We start from the raw sequence: 16,724 nt of genomic DNA on the forward strand, positions 1-16,724 counted from the left end.
TGGGCTCCAGACTGTCTGGCGTGCCTGTGAAAGGCAATCCTAACAGAGCAGGGTTTGTGTCACTAAGAGTTCGACAGCCCTGGGAGTGGTGGTCTCGTCAGGATCAGTAAGGCCCCAGATGTCAATTCATCAAAAAAATAAATAAATAAATAAATAAATAAATAAAATAAAAAATATATATGTATGTATATATATTTATATATAAAGCATGATTAACAAACTGTCCCAATGCCCCTTGTTCAGCCAGGGCTCAACAGGCCACTAATAGCCACTGGAACTTCTCTTCCTGGAATGACAGCTATGTGTAAGGATGAGGCCCTTGTAACACAAGGGGCCGGCTTATTGGGGTTTCTGTCCCGCCCGGTACCCCACAACCAGCAAACCCCAAAGAAAATCACACACAGGACTCCATAAGGTTATAAACTGATTGGCCCATTAGGTCAGGCTACTTATTAGCTCTTATAACTTATGTTACCCCATTATCCTTATCTACATTAGCCGCATGGGCTCAGTACCTTTCTCAGTGTGACAGCTTACATGTTGCCTCTTCGGTGGTCTGCGCAGGAATGGCTGAGGGACCTTCCTCCTCCGTAGCCTTATTCTATTCTCATTGCCCCGCCTCTACTTCCTGTCTGGTTGACCCGCCTATACTTCCTGCCTAGCCAATCAGCGTTTTATTAAAATACATGATTGACAGAATACAGATAATTCTCCCACACCAGGCCCTTGTTTATGAAAACAGACGATGGGCCTCTCCTCTGTGCCCTAATGCAGACGTCACTGGGCCCTCCCAGCAGCAGTGAGGGCAGGGTCTAATACTGCAGTCATTTTAGACACTGAAGTACCAATGCTTAGACACTTAAGAAACCAACCCCCAAAATGGGCCTGAGGGGCCTGTGCTCAGGCCAGCACAGAATCCTACAACACAGGCAAAGACGGGATGGCCACTGGCCGATAATGAGCAAGGAAGCTGTACTGCCCAGAGTCTGGAAGACCCCGGACCACCCTGCAATAACAGAACCCTGGAGAGAGATTCTCTTTTATCATATGCTGACCAAAAGGCTTTAGTGAAATACAACTGAACTGTGTTCCTCTTCTCAGCAGAAAGCCATGCAGCATCCACAACTCTAGGGGAGCCTCGTGGCCGTGAAGCAGGCCACGGAGATTAGGGTTACCCCTCCGAATAGAGAAAGAAGTTTCTTAAGCAGGTGTTTCCTTCCCTTCCTTCTTCCTCACTCTGGGGACCAAACCTAAGGGCTCACATGGCTACACAAGTGGTCTGCCATTCTTCTACACCTGCAGCCCCTTTTATGTTTTTGTACAGATTTGCTGAGATGCAATTCCAACGTATGCTGTACTTGTTTACAGTATGCAGTTGGAAAAGTTTGACTTACACATACATACACTCATGAAGCCCTGCCTCAATATTGGTCATGCCTAGATCTTCTTCCTGCTCTCTGTGGTCCCTGCCCCACTCCTGCCCTTCCATGCCTTCCCAGTATCATAATCTACCACTGTAGACCGTCTTGTCGGTCCCAGTGTTGGGTATGAAGGGCTTCCTGTAGGACATGGTCTCTCCATACAACATGAAGACAACATGGTCCATGAGTAGCCGTGGGGACCCTTTGTGAGAGGTCACCTTCCTCCTCGGTCCTCAACCCTCCATGACTCTCCTCTCTCCCTGCAGCGACTACAGAGTGGTACCACAGGTGTGTGTGCACTCATCACGGGAGCAACCCTGCACGTTGCCTGGCTCGGAGACTCCCAGGTCATCCTGGTACAGCAGGGCCAGGTAGTGAAGCTGATGGAGCCACACAAACCCGAGCGACAGGTAAGGGACACCCTTTGTCCAAGCTTAAGACATTCTCGAGCCCCTGTTGTGCTGGACCCCAGGAGGGGACCCAAGTCTGGGACCTCACAGGGAAGCGGAATGCCAGAAGGTCCCAGCTCGGTGTTGTTGGTGTAAACTAGGAAGTAGCAAAGGGTCCAGAAGACTCCCGGTGCCCCTGCAAAAGAAGGGTCCCTTTGCCTGGTGAAAGTGATCAGGGGGTCCCATGTGAGCCCTTCCTGGGAGCTCAGAGTTTTAGACAAGAACCAGGCCTTGTGCCCTAACAGGCAAACCTAGAAGTGGGGTCTGTCGGGCCTGCGGGGTCTGCACAGAATCCTGCAACAGTGACAGTTAAGATGGCCCTGGCTGAGAGTGACCAAGGAAGTCACACTGCCCAGAGTCTGGAAGACCTCAGGCAGGCCTGAGTAGAGTCTGCCCTAGAATCCCAGAATTCTAAAGTCATGCAGCCCCTTGAGCCTTGAGGTCTTCACCTTGGACATAGGAGTTACAAGTGCTCAGATTCTGACCTCACAAATGTGTGGACTGCCCTGTACATCCAGTCAAGGAATGCTCCACACCTCCTCCCCAGCCCTCCTTTCCCTATGCTCCTCCTGCCTCAAGCCACTTCATTGTGCAGCTGGGACCTCCCCTCATCAGCACATAAAGCTCCACACTTTCTTACAGGCACAGCGTGGCCTTCCATTCACTGACAGTGCAGTCCCTGTGTCACAGACATTCCCCCCGGGATTCTCTTCTTTCCACTCGGAAACATGGCAGCAGTGATAACTGTGTGCTCACGTGGTCCAGGCTCAGGTATCTACACAGCAGGTTTCTAGGAGGAAGGATGCTAAGTCATGGTAGACACACTACAGTTGGAGATTTGCCCAGCGTTTGTCCTCAGCCTGGACCAGCCTGAGCCAAGCCCTGCTGCTGTTGAGAGTCCATTGTCTACAGTCTCACCAGTCCATGGAGCCTGCCCGTCTGTTTCATGACATTTCATGGAGACAAGGACACAAATGCCTGTTCTTTCCAGATAAAGCATCACTGGCAGACCAGAACCACTTCTCCCAAGTCTCCTGGGTGAACCAGGCATTTATCAGGATTACTTATGGATAGCTTGAAGCTGCTCCATGGAAAACCTACCCCAGGCTCATAAAGGCTTCATCCATGCAGCTTCCTGTACAACATTCTCAACCCTTAAAAGTCTAGTGAGCATCTCTCCCTCCAAAAGGGTGTATTTCAGCTGCAAGGAAATTGTTATACAACACCAGCTGAAGGCAGGCATTCCTCATTTTCCCTTCATTTTCTCTTTCAAAGTGAGTTTTTGTTTGTTTTTAGGTAGGTTCTGTAGCTCTGCTTGGCCTGGAACCTGCTGTGTAGGCCAGCCTGACCTCAGACTTGATAATCCTTCTGCTAGGAATGCAGGTGTGAGCCACTGCATCCAGGCTTACAGAGTAAATTTGAACCTATTTTTTTGTCATTGAGATTTTATTATTTTTATTTATGTGCATGACTGTTTGCCTACAATGTGATCCACATTTTTGCCTAGTATCTGCAAAGACCAGGGAGGGTGTCAGATGTCCCAAAACTGGAGTTACAAGCAGTTATGAGCCACCATGTAGGTGCTGGGAACTGAACTCAGATTCTCTGCAAGAGCACCCAGTGCTTTTTGCCACTAAACCATCTCTCCAGCTCTTGACCATCTTTTCAGAAGTTCAAGATCATTGCATTCTTTTCTGCATGCACTGACCTGCAGCTTCTGAAACTTGAGTGGAAAAACTCGACAACCCTCTCGTCCAGGCCACTAGAGGGCAAGCTGAGGTCTGGTCTCAAAAGAGTGGGGCTGTGAGGTTGTCGATGACATCTGTCGGTGGCCTCGGGAGGGAGGAGTCCAGGCTTTGGGGAGATATGGAAAGGGCCTTGGAGTCTACAGGGATGCTGAGGACTGGGGATACTGAGACCTTGCTGAGCGCAGCCCTGATGCCAAGGAAGGGCACTGTGGCTGATAATAGCAGCTGCTGCACCGTCAGGCTTTGGCTGCAGAGAGACTGTCTTAGGAGGTGGGGCGGAGAAAGCAGGAGGAGCCAGGGGGAGGGTGTCAGAGGAAACAGGCAAGGAAGAGTGGCTTGCACCTGGAACAAGCATGCACATAGAGCAAGACTCCGTCAATCCAGACTGAGGCGGGGTCCAGGAAAGGGAAGAAGGACCAGGAGAGGACCAAGGTCACAGAGCCAAGCTCTGCAAGGCCAACCAGCTCACACATTACTCTAAATCCTGGTGCTATCGCCACCGCAGACTGGATGGACCTGTCAGCACAGAGGCCTTGGCTAGGGATTTCCCAATTCCCTGTCATGGTGGGAATCATTGGCCCTGGTGCCCAGTTCAGCCCAGTCAAATATCTCAGGACTTGGAGCTTCAGAAAAGAGGGTTCTGCCACTTAGAAGCCTCAGGGCGGCTCTGCCCCAAGGAAGGTGTGAGCCCAGTTTTATAAAACTAGTAAAGTAGGAATATGAGTGACCTCCCTCATCCACAGGGCACAAGGTGTGCACTCAGCTACTTACACCAGCCTCCAGGAGACAAACTACACCTGGGAGGCCTCCCCCAGAGGGGACTGACGGAACCAAAGAGAGTTTCAAGATACTTGTGGCTAGACCAAGTCTCTGCAGATTTCCTTGCAGTCAGGGTTGGAGTACCATGAGCTTCTAGCAAACAAAGACAGTGCCTAGGAGTGAGCAGGGAGAGGAAGGACCTAGGGCTGCACATAGGGCTGCCTCTCGTGGCCTGGCCCCAGTGTATTTCCTGCCACATGGCCTTCTGTACACAGTGTGTGCTTCACCCAGCGGTTTTCGAGGTAGACATAGACGCCCCAGGCTAAAGTTGAGGAGTCTAAGCTGACACTGTCCTCACACCCCAAGAACACCTTCTTGGCCCAAACCCTGCTTAGAGATGCATCATGGCTTACATGGCTGACCCTTCCATGCTGCCCCATTCTTGATTAATCAACCATTCCCACAGCTAAAAGATAGTGAGGTTAGTTACAGATTACCCTGTTTTTAATGGTGTCTAATTTGGATATCTAACTAAGCCTCTTGACTTGGTTCAAGTACTTTGGACTGACTTAAGCTTTATTTATATAGTGGTTATAAATAAAAGCCCACCCCCCGCCCTGACCCTACTTTATGCTGTGTCTTGCAGGATGAGAAAGAACGTATTGAAGCACTGGGTGGCTTTGTTTCTTTCATGGACTGCTGGAGAGTCAACGGGACGCTGGCAGTGTCTAGAGCCATTGGTAAGGGGATACACAAGGGCTGCCACAGGGTGGGGAGCCGCAAGCTCACTCGGTGACTTAGGGCAGCATAGTGTTCCCTGAAGTACTCACAGCATGTAGGCCTCCTACTGTCCAGTGGAGCTGCCCCCAGACAAACCATGATAAACTAAAAATACTGTGTTCAGAATGTGATCCACCCAACCTAGTGGGCCCCAGCTCAGCAGTCTAGGGGAGCGTCAGAAGCTGCCTCCAGGATCCCAGCTGAGGTAAGCTGTAGTTTTCTGCTACCTCCTCGGCGCTGAGAGGGCTGGACCAGGTCACTCTACCCAGGAAAGCCCTGGGTTCAGGCTGCAGTTTCTGTTGACTGTGAATACTGTCCCACACGATAAAGTCCAGAAACTACTAACTAGGAAGAGTGTGGCTCAGTCAGTAAAGTGGCTGCCCGGCACGCACAGAGTCCTGGGCTCAGTTCCCACTTCTGCCGGTCCTTAAACCAGGCAAGCTGATACACGGCCGTGGTCCTTCCCAGCCTTCAGGAGGTAGATGGGGGAGAATCAGAACTGCAAGGTTATCCTGGGCTACATAGGGTATTTGAAGCCAGCCTGGTCTAGAGATCTTGTCTCAAATAACAGTAATCGAGTAGAAACGTAGAAAATCAGGGACTCTCTCTAAGTCCCCCTAAAATGCAGTAGGAAACCCCTCACAGTGTTAAATAGTCCATAGATGATGTTCTTCTCTCAGCCCATTCATGCTAATGAATCTTTTCTTACTCCAAAAATAATGGTCAAGATCCATTTTCCTCTTAGAAAAAATAGCTTCCCATTTTCCTCTGTATGCCACCACTGCTGGGACCCAACTCAGAGACTACGCCTGCCCCTTCCAACAGCTCCATCTCCGTGCTGTCCTTGGGGTTGGGCATCTGCCCCTCACTCTCCCAAAGCGTCTCCATTGGCTCCTTCCCCACAGCCTATCTTTATGCTGCTGTCACTGTTTCTCTCTGGTCACACTGGAGGCAGCAGCCATTCCTGGAGTGTGAGCTGCTCCCGTAGAACTGGGGGAGGATGCTCTGCTCCCAGGAGGGTGGGAAGCACTGGGCAAGTGACCCCTCAAGAGCCAGCTGGGCTCTGCACCTACACGACGCCCTTGGGGATGGGGAGAGGAAGTGTAAGCAGTAAAGAACAAGGCTCTCTGTCTGTTCCCAGGGGATGTCTTCCAGAAGCCCTATGTGTCTGGCGAGGCAGACGCAGCGTCCCGAGAGCTAACAGGCTCAGAAGACTACCTGTTGCTTGCCTGCGATGGCTTCTTCGATGTTGTCCCCCACCAGGAAGTCTCGGGTCTCGTCCACAGCCACTTGATCAGGCAGAAGGGCAGCGGGCTGCGTGTGGCTGAGGAGCTAGTGGCTGTGGCCCGTGACCGGGGCTCCCATGACAACATTACAGTCATGGTAGTCTTCCTTAGGGACCCCCAAGAGCTGCTGGAGGGTGGAGTCCAGGGAACAGGGGATGCCCAAGCAGATGTAGGAAGCCAGGACTTGCCCACTGGCCTCTCAGAACTTGAGATCAGTACCTCACAGAGAAGCTAAGTGGTTCAGGCCCCAGGTCCCCTCCTGACTCTCCCTTTGCCCTTGTGATCCTCCCCTTCAAAGACCTTAGATCCAACAGGTATAGTGGGCAGGGGTGCGTACCCTCACAGCGTTCCCTTAGCACCCAGCCCTTCATGCTGCCTGCCACAGTCTGTCCTCAGAACCGCAGAACTGCAGGAGGCAGCAAGTGGATCTCAGAAGGAAGCATAGGAAATGACCTCACCAAAGAGAAGATGGCTGAGGTGGTCTCGGCAATACAGGCCTGAGGACAGAAACCACAGGCACCTGTTGGCAGCCTAACCAAAAACACAGGTCAGGTCTTAGGAGACCCTCCCACAGACCTTTCAGGCCCATCCTGGGGTAAGATCTGTAGCCAGGTGTCTGGCCCAGGTTTGTGACTTCTCCCTGTACCCGTGGCTGGGAGGCTTTGGTCTGTACTGACAGACAGGCTCGCAGTCCTGCTTGGCTGCTGGCTTCCCAAAAAGGAGATGTTGGCCTTGCTGGGAGGAGTCCCAGACGACTGGCTTACTGCCACTCTTAACTGAGTACTAAGGCCACTAGGGTCTTCTAGACCTCTCTTTCCTTGAGTATCCGAGGGAGGTGATGTCAGATGTATGTGTGTTTTATTTGTGTGCTTAGATTTATTGTAAGAAAAGGTCTAATCCAGAATCAGTATTCAGGTTTTTATCAGTGCCAAGCTGACCCACAAGGTCATGTAATTTAAGCTAAGCTTAGCATTTATTTTGTTCCTGAAAACTTAAGTATTTTACTTTTTTATGTATTCATGGAGACATTTGCAGTATTACTGATTTTGTTTCCCTAAATCAGGATGGAAACAAACTTTTCTAGGTTGTGTTAATAAGCCATTGAAGTGCCTTAAACAGCTTTGGCGTGGATAAGAGCTGCTGGGCCCACCATGGATCCTGATAGGCAGACATGTTCAGGTTCTCAAAAAAGCAGCCTTTGTTGTGGGAAGGCATGTTTTCTGGGAAGGTCCTTTTGTGTTTCTGAGCACCTCAAAACTTCCTTGAAGTGATCAGCAGAGGCTGTGACTGTGGGCATCGGGGGTGACAGTGGCCTCCTTGCCTACCCTCGGGGTCTAGCTGGATTCCAGCTAGGAAGATCTTACTGTTCTTGGCGAGAAGTTTCAGAATCTCTTGGTATATTTGTAGTCACATTGAGTCGTTGAGGACAGTGCATAGTTAAGGAGCTTTGGCAAGCCCAGCGGTCCACCTCCTTGGGAAGGCTGCTTGCAGTCTGCCACCATGGTCGCCACCTGTCTCCTGTGGCTGGTGTGACTGTCCTCTACCTGAGCGACGTGAAAGAAAGACCTCCACATCCCTGGAGCAGTGGATGGGAGACTCAGCAATGATGCCTGGGTGCTTGAAGAGCTGGAATGAATCAAATCAGACAAGAAAGCCTGGCAGAGGGAGGGACACCCAGAGTAGAAAGACTAAGGAGGCCCCAAGGGAGGGCCCAGTGTAGGTCAAGGCTGCTCTATGCAGACACCAGTAGGTCCAGAGGATGACGGGTGGCTTAGCAGAGGCTCCGGGAGGGCAGCGTTGGGAAGAGCTCAGCTATGAGGGCCCATGGAGAGGACGACAATCCACCTGTAGAGAGCAGAGTCTCAGCAAGGCTGCCAGAGCTTTGCTCGGCACACCTAAGTGCTCTCTCAAAAGAAGCAAGGGCACATATGCTTTTGCCCCTGAGGCAAATCCACTGTCCAGCAGTGCAGGAGGGGGGGGCAGCTTTGTTTGGACACACCACCTGTATGCTTGGCATTCACCCGTTCCCGCAGCAGAGATGGAGGAGTTGCGACCATGTAGTTGATTCCTTGGTCAAAGTCTAATAGGAGTCATCCTAAACACTCAGATAATTGGCCACCATAATGACTGGGTATTGCTCATCTTGACGGCCTGGTGCCCTCTCTCAGCACAGGGGTGTGGTTGTTGGCCCAGCCTTCCTGTAGCAATGACCTTGATAGAAGGAGATACTGACTTTGGTTTTCTCCCCTTTTTGCTAATCTTATTCTGTTCATTGCTGGTAAGAATAGAATTCAGGCCCCATAGATGTCCCTTGATGGCCTGAGTCATCTCACATATAAGGTTGTGCCAGATATCAAGGCCTAGGTGTAAAGGGAATCCCCCTTTCCCAGGCTTCTCTGAGTGCCTCCCCCATCCCCTCAGTCCATCTGCAGTGGTGATAGCCAAGTCCCTGCCGGGTAGTAATCCAGGACCAGCATTAGGCGCTGCTCCATCCTTACCTAGTGGCCAAGAGAGAGCACATTGCGTGCTGTTTAGGGCTGGCCTTGTGCTAGTTCATAGACACAGAGAAGGACTCTTCTGTCTTGACTGGAGCTGCCAGTATCTAGCCTACAAGACTTCATGGCCGCTCCCTCTTCAGGCTCTCATCCCAAGAGAATCCCCTCGCCAGAATGTTCCCACTTCTTAAGTCTCAGCTTTGCCACCATCTCATTGCATGAGCTGAACAAGTCACTGTATCTTTCTGGCCTCAGTTACCCTTTGGTAAGGCATGGAGGGGGTGCACAGCATTACCAGTCCATCCAACTTGGAATTTTAGAGGTGTCAGAACTGCTCAAGGTGAGCAGCTGCCAGAGCAGAGGAGCCCATCCTCCACCGCCAGTAGAGAGGGGTTAAAGTATTATTAGTGTCTATTCTTAAAATTAAGTGGGCTGGAAAAGAGCTGAGTTACAGATGCCAGTGTCTTGCATGGATACAAAAGCTAAAGCAGTCGGGCTGCCTCCCAGCTAAGCCCGTAGGAGTAAGAGGTGGGAGGGCACAGGCAGGCTTTCAGGGTTTTAGTCAGAAACCAGCATAGGACGTGGTGTGTTTTAAAGGGTGTGGAAGCAACGTACGTGCAGCCTACCTTTGGGCGTCTTGGGACTCATGATGGGAGAGGCACAGGCACCTGGAGGGCTTGGGAAAGCCCGTGCCCCTGCTGGTCACCATGATCTGTCTGCCCCTGCCCTTTTGGGTCCTGCATGCAGTACCCCCTCTCCCCGTGGTAGGTTTCAGCATGGGGGTCCTGGGTACCTCAGCTGTATTCTCAGGGCCAGGAGGACAGCCCTGGCCATACTGTATAAAGCAAGCTGTGTTTCTGGCTCGACTGTGCCTCTGTAGCCTCCAGGGATCATCCAGAGCCCTGTGCTTTCACTGGGCTCTACACCCGTGCCGCGCACACCAAGCTTTGCCACTTACATGCCATGTGGGCCTTGCCAAGGGTTTATTCAAGGGGCTTCCTGGGAGTCATGCAGAAGCACGTATTGTTCTAAGATGCCATGTTTCTCTAATCTTAGGGACAAGTCCCAAGATGATGAACTCAGAAGGACAGTCTCCTGGGGCCCATTGTACTGGTGTCAATAAACCATATATTCAAGACTCCTGCGTACCACTTTCACCTCTCCCCTCTGAGTGTCTGGAGTTACTTCTGCACCACTGACAAAATGCTTAGCTGAGAACCCTTAAAAAGGAAGGTATTAGCTAAAGGTATTCTAGAGAGTTTACCCTGTGGTTGGTTCCATGTGCTTGCACAGGACATGGTGGCAGGAGCCTATGACAGACTATGGGTGTCTATCTCAAAGGCAACCCAGGAAGTGTGAAGAGAGGTGACCAGGGACCCACACCAAGTGACCAGCTTCCTCAAGCCAAGTTCTGCTTGCTGGTTTCCACCATTTCCCAAAGTAGTACCCACAACTTGGGACCAAGTGTTGAAAACATGAGCCTTCGAGAGGCATTTGGGATTCAGGAACCTCTTGGTGTCCAGGGTTTTGAAGCTGCTGAGGAGCTGGAGGAACACCTAGCCAGCTGTCCCAGTTGTCATCCTGAGACTGTCCATCCCACCGGCCATGAGGACAGGAGAGGGGTCAGGCCTCTCAGGAGCATCATTGGTACCTCGTCACAGCCAAGAGCCTGGAGTGGCCCAGGCATTTGGCCACTGAGCAAAGGAGGAGCCCGCAGAAGAGGGGTGGACGGTGGGAGGCAGAACCGCCGAGCCTTGGGCGAATACAATAAGCTTTCACTGGTTTCTGAGGCAGGGCTATGGGACATTCTTTTTCCTTGTTTAGATTTTTTCCGAGTTCTGTTTTAATACAGCAAACATGCTTTTGTTTTCAGTCAAGTTTTATTTCAGTAGGACAGATGAATGTTAAAATACCATATTTTGGCGTATATTATCTCCAAATACTCAAATGAATTAGTTACTTTCACATTACTGTGATTAAAAAAAAAACTGACAAAGAACAAGTGATAGAAGGTTCCAGAAGGGTCCAGTCCATCTGAGCAGGGAAGGCATGTCAGGAGCATAAGGCCAGCCCAGCATCCTGGAAGAACAGATCTCATTTCAGCCACACGGGAATCAGAAAAAGACCAGAAAGTGGGGCCAACTATAAACCTTCAAAGCCTCCCACCCCCAGAGACCCACTTCCCCAAGAAGGTCCCAAACAGCACCACCAGCTGAGGACAAGTGTTCATATACACAAGCTTGTGGGTGCATTTCATATCAAGCCACAACACTGGGTGATCTTAAAACACCCCTTAGAAGTCTTTCACTGAGGGGAGTCATAAGGACTTGGTGTTGCTATGGAAACAAACTGCAGCACAGAGCTATGCAGGATTTACACACAGTTCTATAACTGAATCAAGTCCAAAAGGCTTTGTCATATCTAGAAACCATTTTGGCCAAGAGCATGTTTTAGGCTGGACTTGGTGACACATGCCTTTAATCCCAGCACTAAGAGAGGTAGAGGCAGGGCAGTCTCTGAGTTCCACGTCAGCCCGGTCTACAGAGTGAGTTCCAGGACTGCCAGGGCTACATAGAGAAACCCTGTCTTAAAAAAACAAACCAAAATAAAAGAAGCAGCAGCAGCTTGTGAAAGATCAACTGTTAGCATAAGAGAAGGGTGCTAAGACCCAGCGTCTCTCTGCAGACCTGGCAATGGCCTGGGCAGCCACACAGATCCACAGCCCAGGTAGCTTAAGTCAAAGGTATGGAGAACAACAGCCTGAGAGTCCCTCTCGGTAGTGGGCTTCAATGTTAGACAATGCTCACTCGTTGTTCTAGTGAAGGGCCTGGGACTACAGACCCAATAGCTAGTGAGACTGGTCCTTCAAGGTCTGCCTGACCAAGTTAGAAACGTGCCTCAGAACCATTAGAGCAGGTGGCCTTTAAGAGAGATGTGCCTGGACCCATCCAACCCCCATTTGAGTCTAGACCTGCAGCCTCCCATCCGTCCACAGGGACCTCCAGCTCACCTTGGGAACCTCAGCCACCTTGGGGACAGTGGCCAAGCTGGGATTTGCTCCCAGAGGCCTCAGCTCCAGTAAGCAAATACAGACTCAAGTAGACTGCAGCCCCCAGAACAAAGGACACCGCGAGTCTTCTCTGTGCCCTTCAGCATCAATACATCAAGATGACTGGTAAGCCACCAGTAGCAGGACTCAATCTGTCTCACACAGCTCCCAGCGCTGGGATGAGGGCAGCCCATAGAGCCAGCCACCAAGTCTCCACCAGAGTGGAAGATACACTGCCTGCCAAGTCTTCAGGGGCAATTCTTCAACCTGAGGAAGGGGTGACTTTCAGAACCCCTAACTGTAGTTGCTGCCACTTGGATTGTGATTCCTTCCTCAAACAGAAGAAAGTAGCAGGCGGCGGCAGCAGCCTCTTCCTGGGCTTTCTCGGGGAGCCTTGGAGAACATTAAAGTTGCCTGCATGAAGCACAGCCTCAAAAATGCCAGTGAGGACAGGATGGGTCATTCACAGCAAAGTGTGTGTGAAAATGCCATCAAGAAACCCGGTAATGTATAAACTGTTGAAAGCCAAGAGGTCTTCCAGTAAACCTCACTCTGCTTTTTAAAATGTTCTGAACTGATCCCTAGAACGGGGAGAGGCCCATGTGCCTTAAGCCTGGGGGGTGGAAGGTAATCAGCCTAGGCCTGCCGCACCCTTTCCTTCCCAGCACCGTCTCAGCCCAGGCCCCATCTACTCTGCCTGTGCCTTTGGGCCTCTGCTGTTTCCAGCTGTCTACCTTGTTTCTCTCAGCACCTTCTCAGTCGCTCACAGCGGCCATTCCAAGGCTGCAGAACACGTTTTGTCGTCTGCTGCTGCTGGGCCTGGGGGGGCTGGGGCTGGGGTATGGCAGAGCCAGGCAAAGAGGTGGGAATTTTTTTTTCTGTTCTTTTTCAAATGTGCATACTGCATACACTCCTCCAACCCACCCTCGCGCATCTCCCTACTACCCCTGCAAACCACCGCTCGCCTACAGATCTCTTTTCTGACTAGTGGGCTGATGTCTAGCCTGTCCCCAGAGCTCCCTGCCCCCAGAGGACACAGCTGCCCACTAGGCAACCAGCCCAGAAGACGATAATGCCAACATACAAATCTGGGGGTTCCTGATCAGGCCCTGCCCCCTGCTACCCACACATCCATCTGTCTTCCCCCTCCCCCCACCCACACAACTCCTCCAGAGCTCCTGGCAAAGCCTCCTTAAGTATATGCTGCCTTACTGTTCCCTGATGAGTCGGCTCGGGTATCTGCATCTCCAGATGGTGCTCGGCGCTCCCCCTGTCCTCCAGTTGCGTGTAGCTCGACACCCTTTTCGGAGCCACCAGATGGGAGTGGGGGAGGCCTGAAGGACAAGTGAGGTGTGATGGGCAGGCGGGTGCAAGCTGGACGGACTTCATCCAAGTGACCAAGCTTCCAGGATAGGGCAGAGCACGCCTTACACTCAGCCGGGAGGAGAACAAGTGAGATCTAACACAGCCTGCTAGGATATGTGGGACTGGGCCTTATGTTCACCAGAAACAAGGGCTTCCTTCTGAGGAAGGGAATCCAAAGGCCAGGTCCCCCAGGCTAGGTCTGGAATGTAGCAGAACCAGGTGAAAAGAGGCAGAAGTCCTGATTATCAAGCTGATGTCTAACTTGACCACACATCTCCCCACTCAAGAGTCCTACATTACCACCTCAGCCTCATCAGCTTCTCTGGGGCCTGGCTGGGCTCTAAGCTAGTCAAAAATAGGTCAAAAGAGGACTTCAGATAGGACCTTTGGCATATCGGTCACCAATGGGCCATAACCCCAGCACTTAAGAGGCCAAAGAAGAGAACTGAAATCTCAAGGCCAGCCTGCACTTATACTGGGGGGCTTTGTTTCAAAAAATCAAAACAAGAGGCTAGGGAAAACAGCCTTCTTGGTAAAGTGTTTGCCTTGCCAGCATGAAGACTTGAGTTCAGTCCTTAGAATCCATGATTTTAAAAAGCCAGACTTGATGATGTATGTCCCAGAATGGGAAGTCAAACAGAAGGATTACTAGGCCTCTTTCACTAGCTGGCTGTATTAGAGCTATTTAAAAGAACAGAAGTAATAGAATGAATATATATATTAAAAGGAGATTTAATATTGGCATATATCATAAAACCTGGGTAGTCCAACAACGGCTGTGTCACACCATGAAGGTCAAGAATCTGGTAGTTGCTCATCCATAACGGCGGGTTGCCTGATAGCTGCCAGGCTTCAGTCTACATCAGAAGCCTTAAAAAGCTGGTTATAATATCGGCAAGGAGTACAGCAGTTGCAGCAACAGAACAGATGAATTTGCCAGCAAGAAAGAAAACAAGCAGGCAAAAAGCAAGCTTCCTTCTTCCATCTCCCTTTTATCTAAGTTGCCATCAGAAGGCACCATCCACATTTAGTGTCTTTCTATTTAAAATAATCTAACCAAGAAAATCCCTCAAAGAGGGATGATGGTGCACACTTTTAATCCTGGCACTTGGAAGGCAGAAGCAGGCAGATCTTGTGAGTTTGAGGCCAGCCTGATCTACAGAGCGAGTTCCAGGACAGCCAGGGTTAAAGGAGAGGAGAGGAATGCCCAGCATTAGTTGACTTAGTTGACAGCAGATCCAGTCACCTTGACATCTGAGATAATCCATCCCACAACCTAGTACACTTGGTGAGTTCTGGGTCAGTGAGAGACCTGCTCTCACGAGAAAAGAATAAATAAGAAAGGTGGGAGGCATTTGAGGAATGAAACCTACGATAGTACACACACACACACACACACACACGCACACACATACACACACACATACATACACGCATACACACACACACGCATACATACACTCATACACACACGCATATATACACACATACATACACGCATGCATACACACACATATACACACACGCATATACACACATATACACACGCATATGCACACATACACACACACATACACAGACACACACACACAGAGGCAAAACAAGTTGGCAGAGGAGCATGGTGAGTGGACACCTGCTGGGGCCTTGGTAGTTGAAAACTGGTGCTCACTGCAGTAAAAACATACTTCTGGGTACTTAGATACTAGGGGTTTTTCTATACCAAAATAAATGTATTAAAATGTATTTTTTTGTTTGTTTGTTTGTTTGTTTTGGACAGGATCTCATGTACCCCAGGCTGGCCTTGAGCTCCTGATCCTCCTACCTCCACCTCCAAGCATAGGTGACAACTGCGCACCACCACACTTTGCCGGCATGCTTTCCCTTCCTCCTCCTTTTATCATCATCATCATCACCATCATTGTCATCTTACGGCTAAGGTTGAGCTCCAAGTCTCACCCATGCCAAGAACACACTCAGCATTTAGCTGTTTCCAGCCCTGTATTTTCCATTCTCTCTCTCTCTCTCTCTCTCTCTCTCTCTCTCTCTCCTCTCTCTCTCTCTCTCTCTCTCTCTCTCTTTTTTTTAGTTGGTTGGTTTTTATTTTTGCTTCAGGGTCTCTTGCCTCATACTTACCTGCACCTGGAAATACAAGCACACATGATCACACCTGGCAGGAAAGAAAAAAATGGGTTCTGATGATCAAACTCAGGTCATATGAGCAAAGCAAGTCCCAGGTTCCCCCGTTTTGTTTTGTTTTTTTCAAATGTGTGTGTGTTTGCGCATGCGTGCATGTGTGTGTGTGTGTGTGTGTGTGTGTGTATGTGTGTGTTTGAAAACACCTGTGCATGCAAATTGTGTGCATGTATGTAAGTGAATATTTGAGGGCCAAAAGTCAGCCTCGGTTGTCTTCTTGAAGACACCTCATTAAGATAAGATCTTTCACTAGAGCTCACCAGGTAGGCTAAGCTAGGCTGGCCAGCAACTCCAGGGATCCTCCTGTCTTTCTGTCTCCCCAGTGCTGGGATTGCAACATGCACCACCATGCCTGACTTTGATTGGGACTGGGGGCAGGGAGGGGGGAGGGGGATGGACTTGGGATTAAACTCAGGTCCTCCTGCTTGCAAGCAGGTTATTTTTTCATTTTATCCTATGTGTATGGGGGTTTCACCTGCATATATGTATGTGCAGCACACGTATGCAGTGTCTGTGAAGGCCCAAAGGTGTTGGATCCCTAGGATTGAAGGCACAGATGGTTGTGAGCCACCATGTGGGTGCTAGAAATCATACTTGGGTCCTCTGGAAGAACAGTCCGTGCTCAACCACCGAGCCATCTCTCCAGCCCCAAGGCCAGCATTTCACCAACTGAGCTATCTTCCCAGCCCATTTTCTATCTTATTAATAAGTTTTTAAATCAGAAAAAAATAACATTATTTCATAAAACCAAAATGGATCCATTCATTACCCCAAGGTCTGCTGGCCTTATTTCAGACACTGGCGCAGAGTGTCAGAGAGAGAACAGAGCAGCCGCCTTCTGCAGCCATCCGATTGTGTAGCAAGTGGAAGGGGCAGGCAGGGAGATGGAAGCCATCTTGATGCTTCCCAGATCTGATTCAGAGGTAGCAATCCTGGGAGACCTGGAAACTGGTGCCCTCCAGCCTTAATAGTGCGGAGACAATTGCCTAGGGCTGCAAGGGAGCACAGATCAGACTTCAAGCCTCATGTCTGACACTCTGAACCTTTGAGCTCTAGGGCAGTTCTGGGCTAGAGACTGGCCACTTGATGCTTTCTGGCACTCCACTATTCAATAATTGGAGGTAATAATAAGTCCAGAGGCCTAGAGGCTGTCATGGGCCTGACAGACTTAAGGAGAAG

General features: G+C 50.3%; 1 protein-coding gene across 1 annotated transcript in view; it reads left to right on the forward strand.

Moving 5' to 3' along the window:
* Nucleotides 1–10,076, forward strand: part of Ppm1f (protein phosphatase, Mg2+/Mn2+ dependent 1F) — a 28,705-nt gene extending 18,629 nt beyond the window's left edge. Inside the window, exons 6-8 of the mRNA XM_048452409.3 lie at nucleotides 1,688–1,831; nucleotides 5,024–5,117; nucleotides 6,299–10,076. Of these exons, the coding sequence (XP_048308366.1) occupies nucleotides 1,688–1,831; nucleotides 5,024–5,117; nucleotides 6,299–6,678 (618 nt within the window). The 3' untranslated portion in view covers nucleotides 6,679–10,076. The remainder of the gene's footprint in view (nucleotides 1–1,687; nucleotides 1,832–5,023; nucleotides 5,118–6,298) is intronic.
* Nucleotides 10,077–16,724: the final 6,648 nt, after the last annotated feature.

This window comes from Myodes glareolus, chromosome 2, assembly GCF_982192425.1.
Source record: "Myodes glareolus chromosome 2, mMyoGla1.1, whole genome shotgun sequence".
Classification (NCBI taxonomy): domain Eukaryota; kingdom Metazoa; phylum Chordata; class Mammalia; order Rodentia; family Cricetidae; genus Myodes; species Myodes glareolus.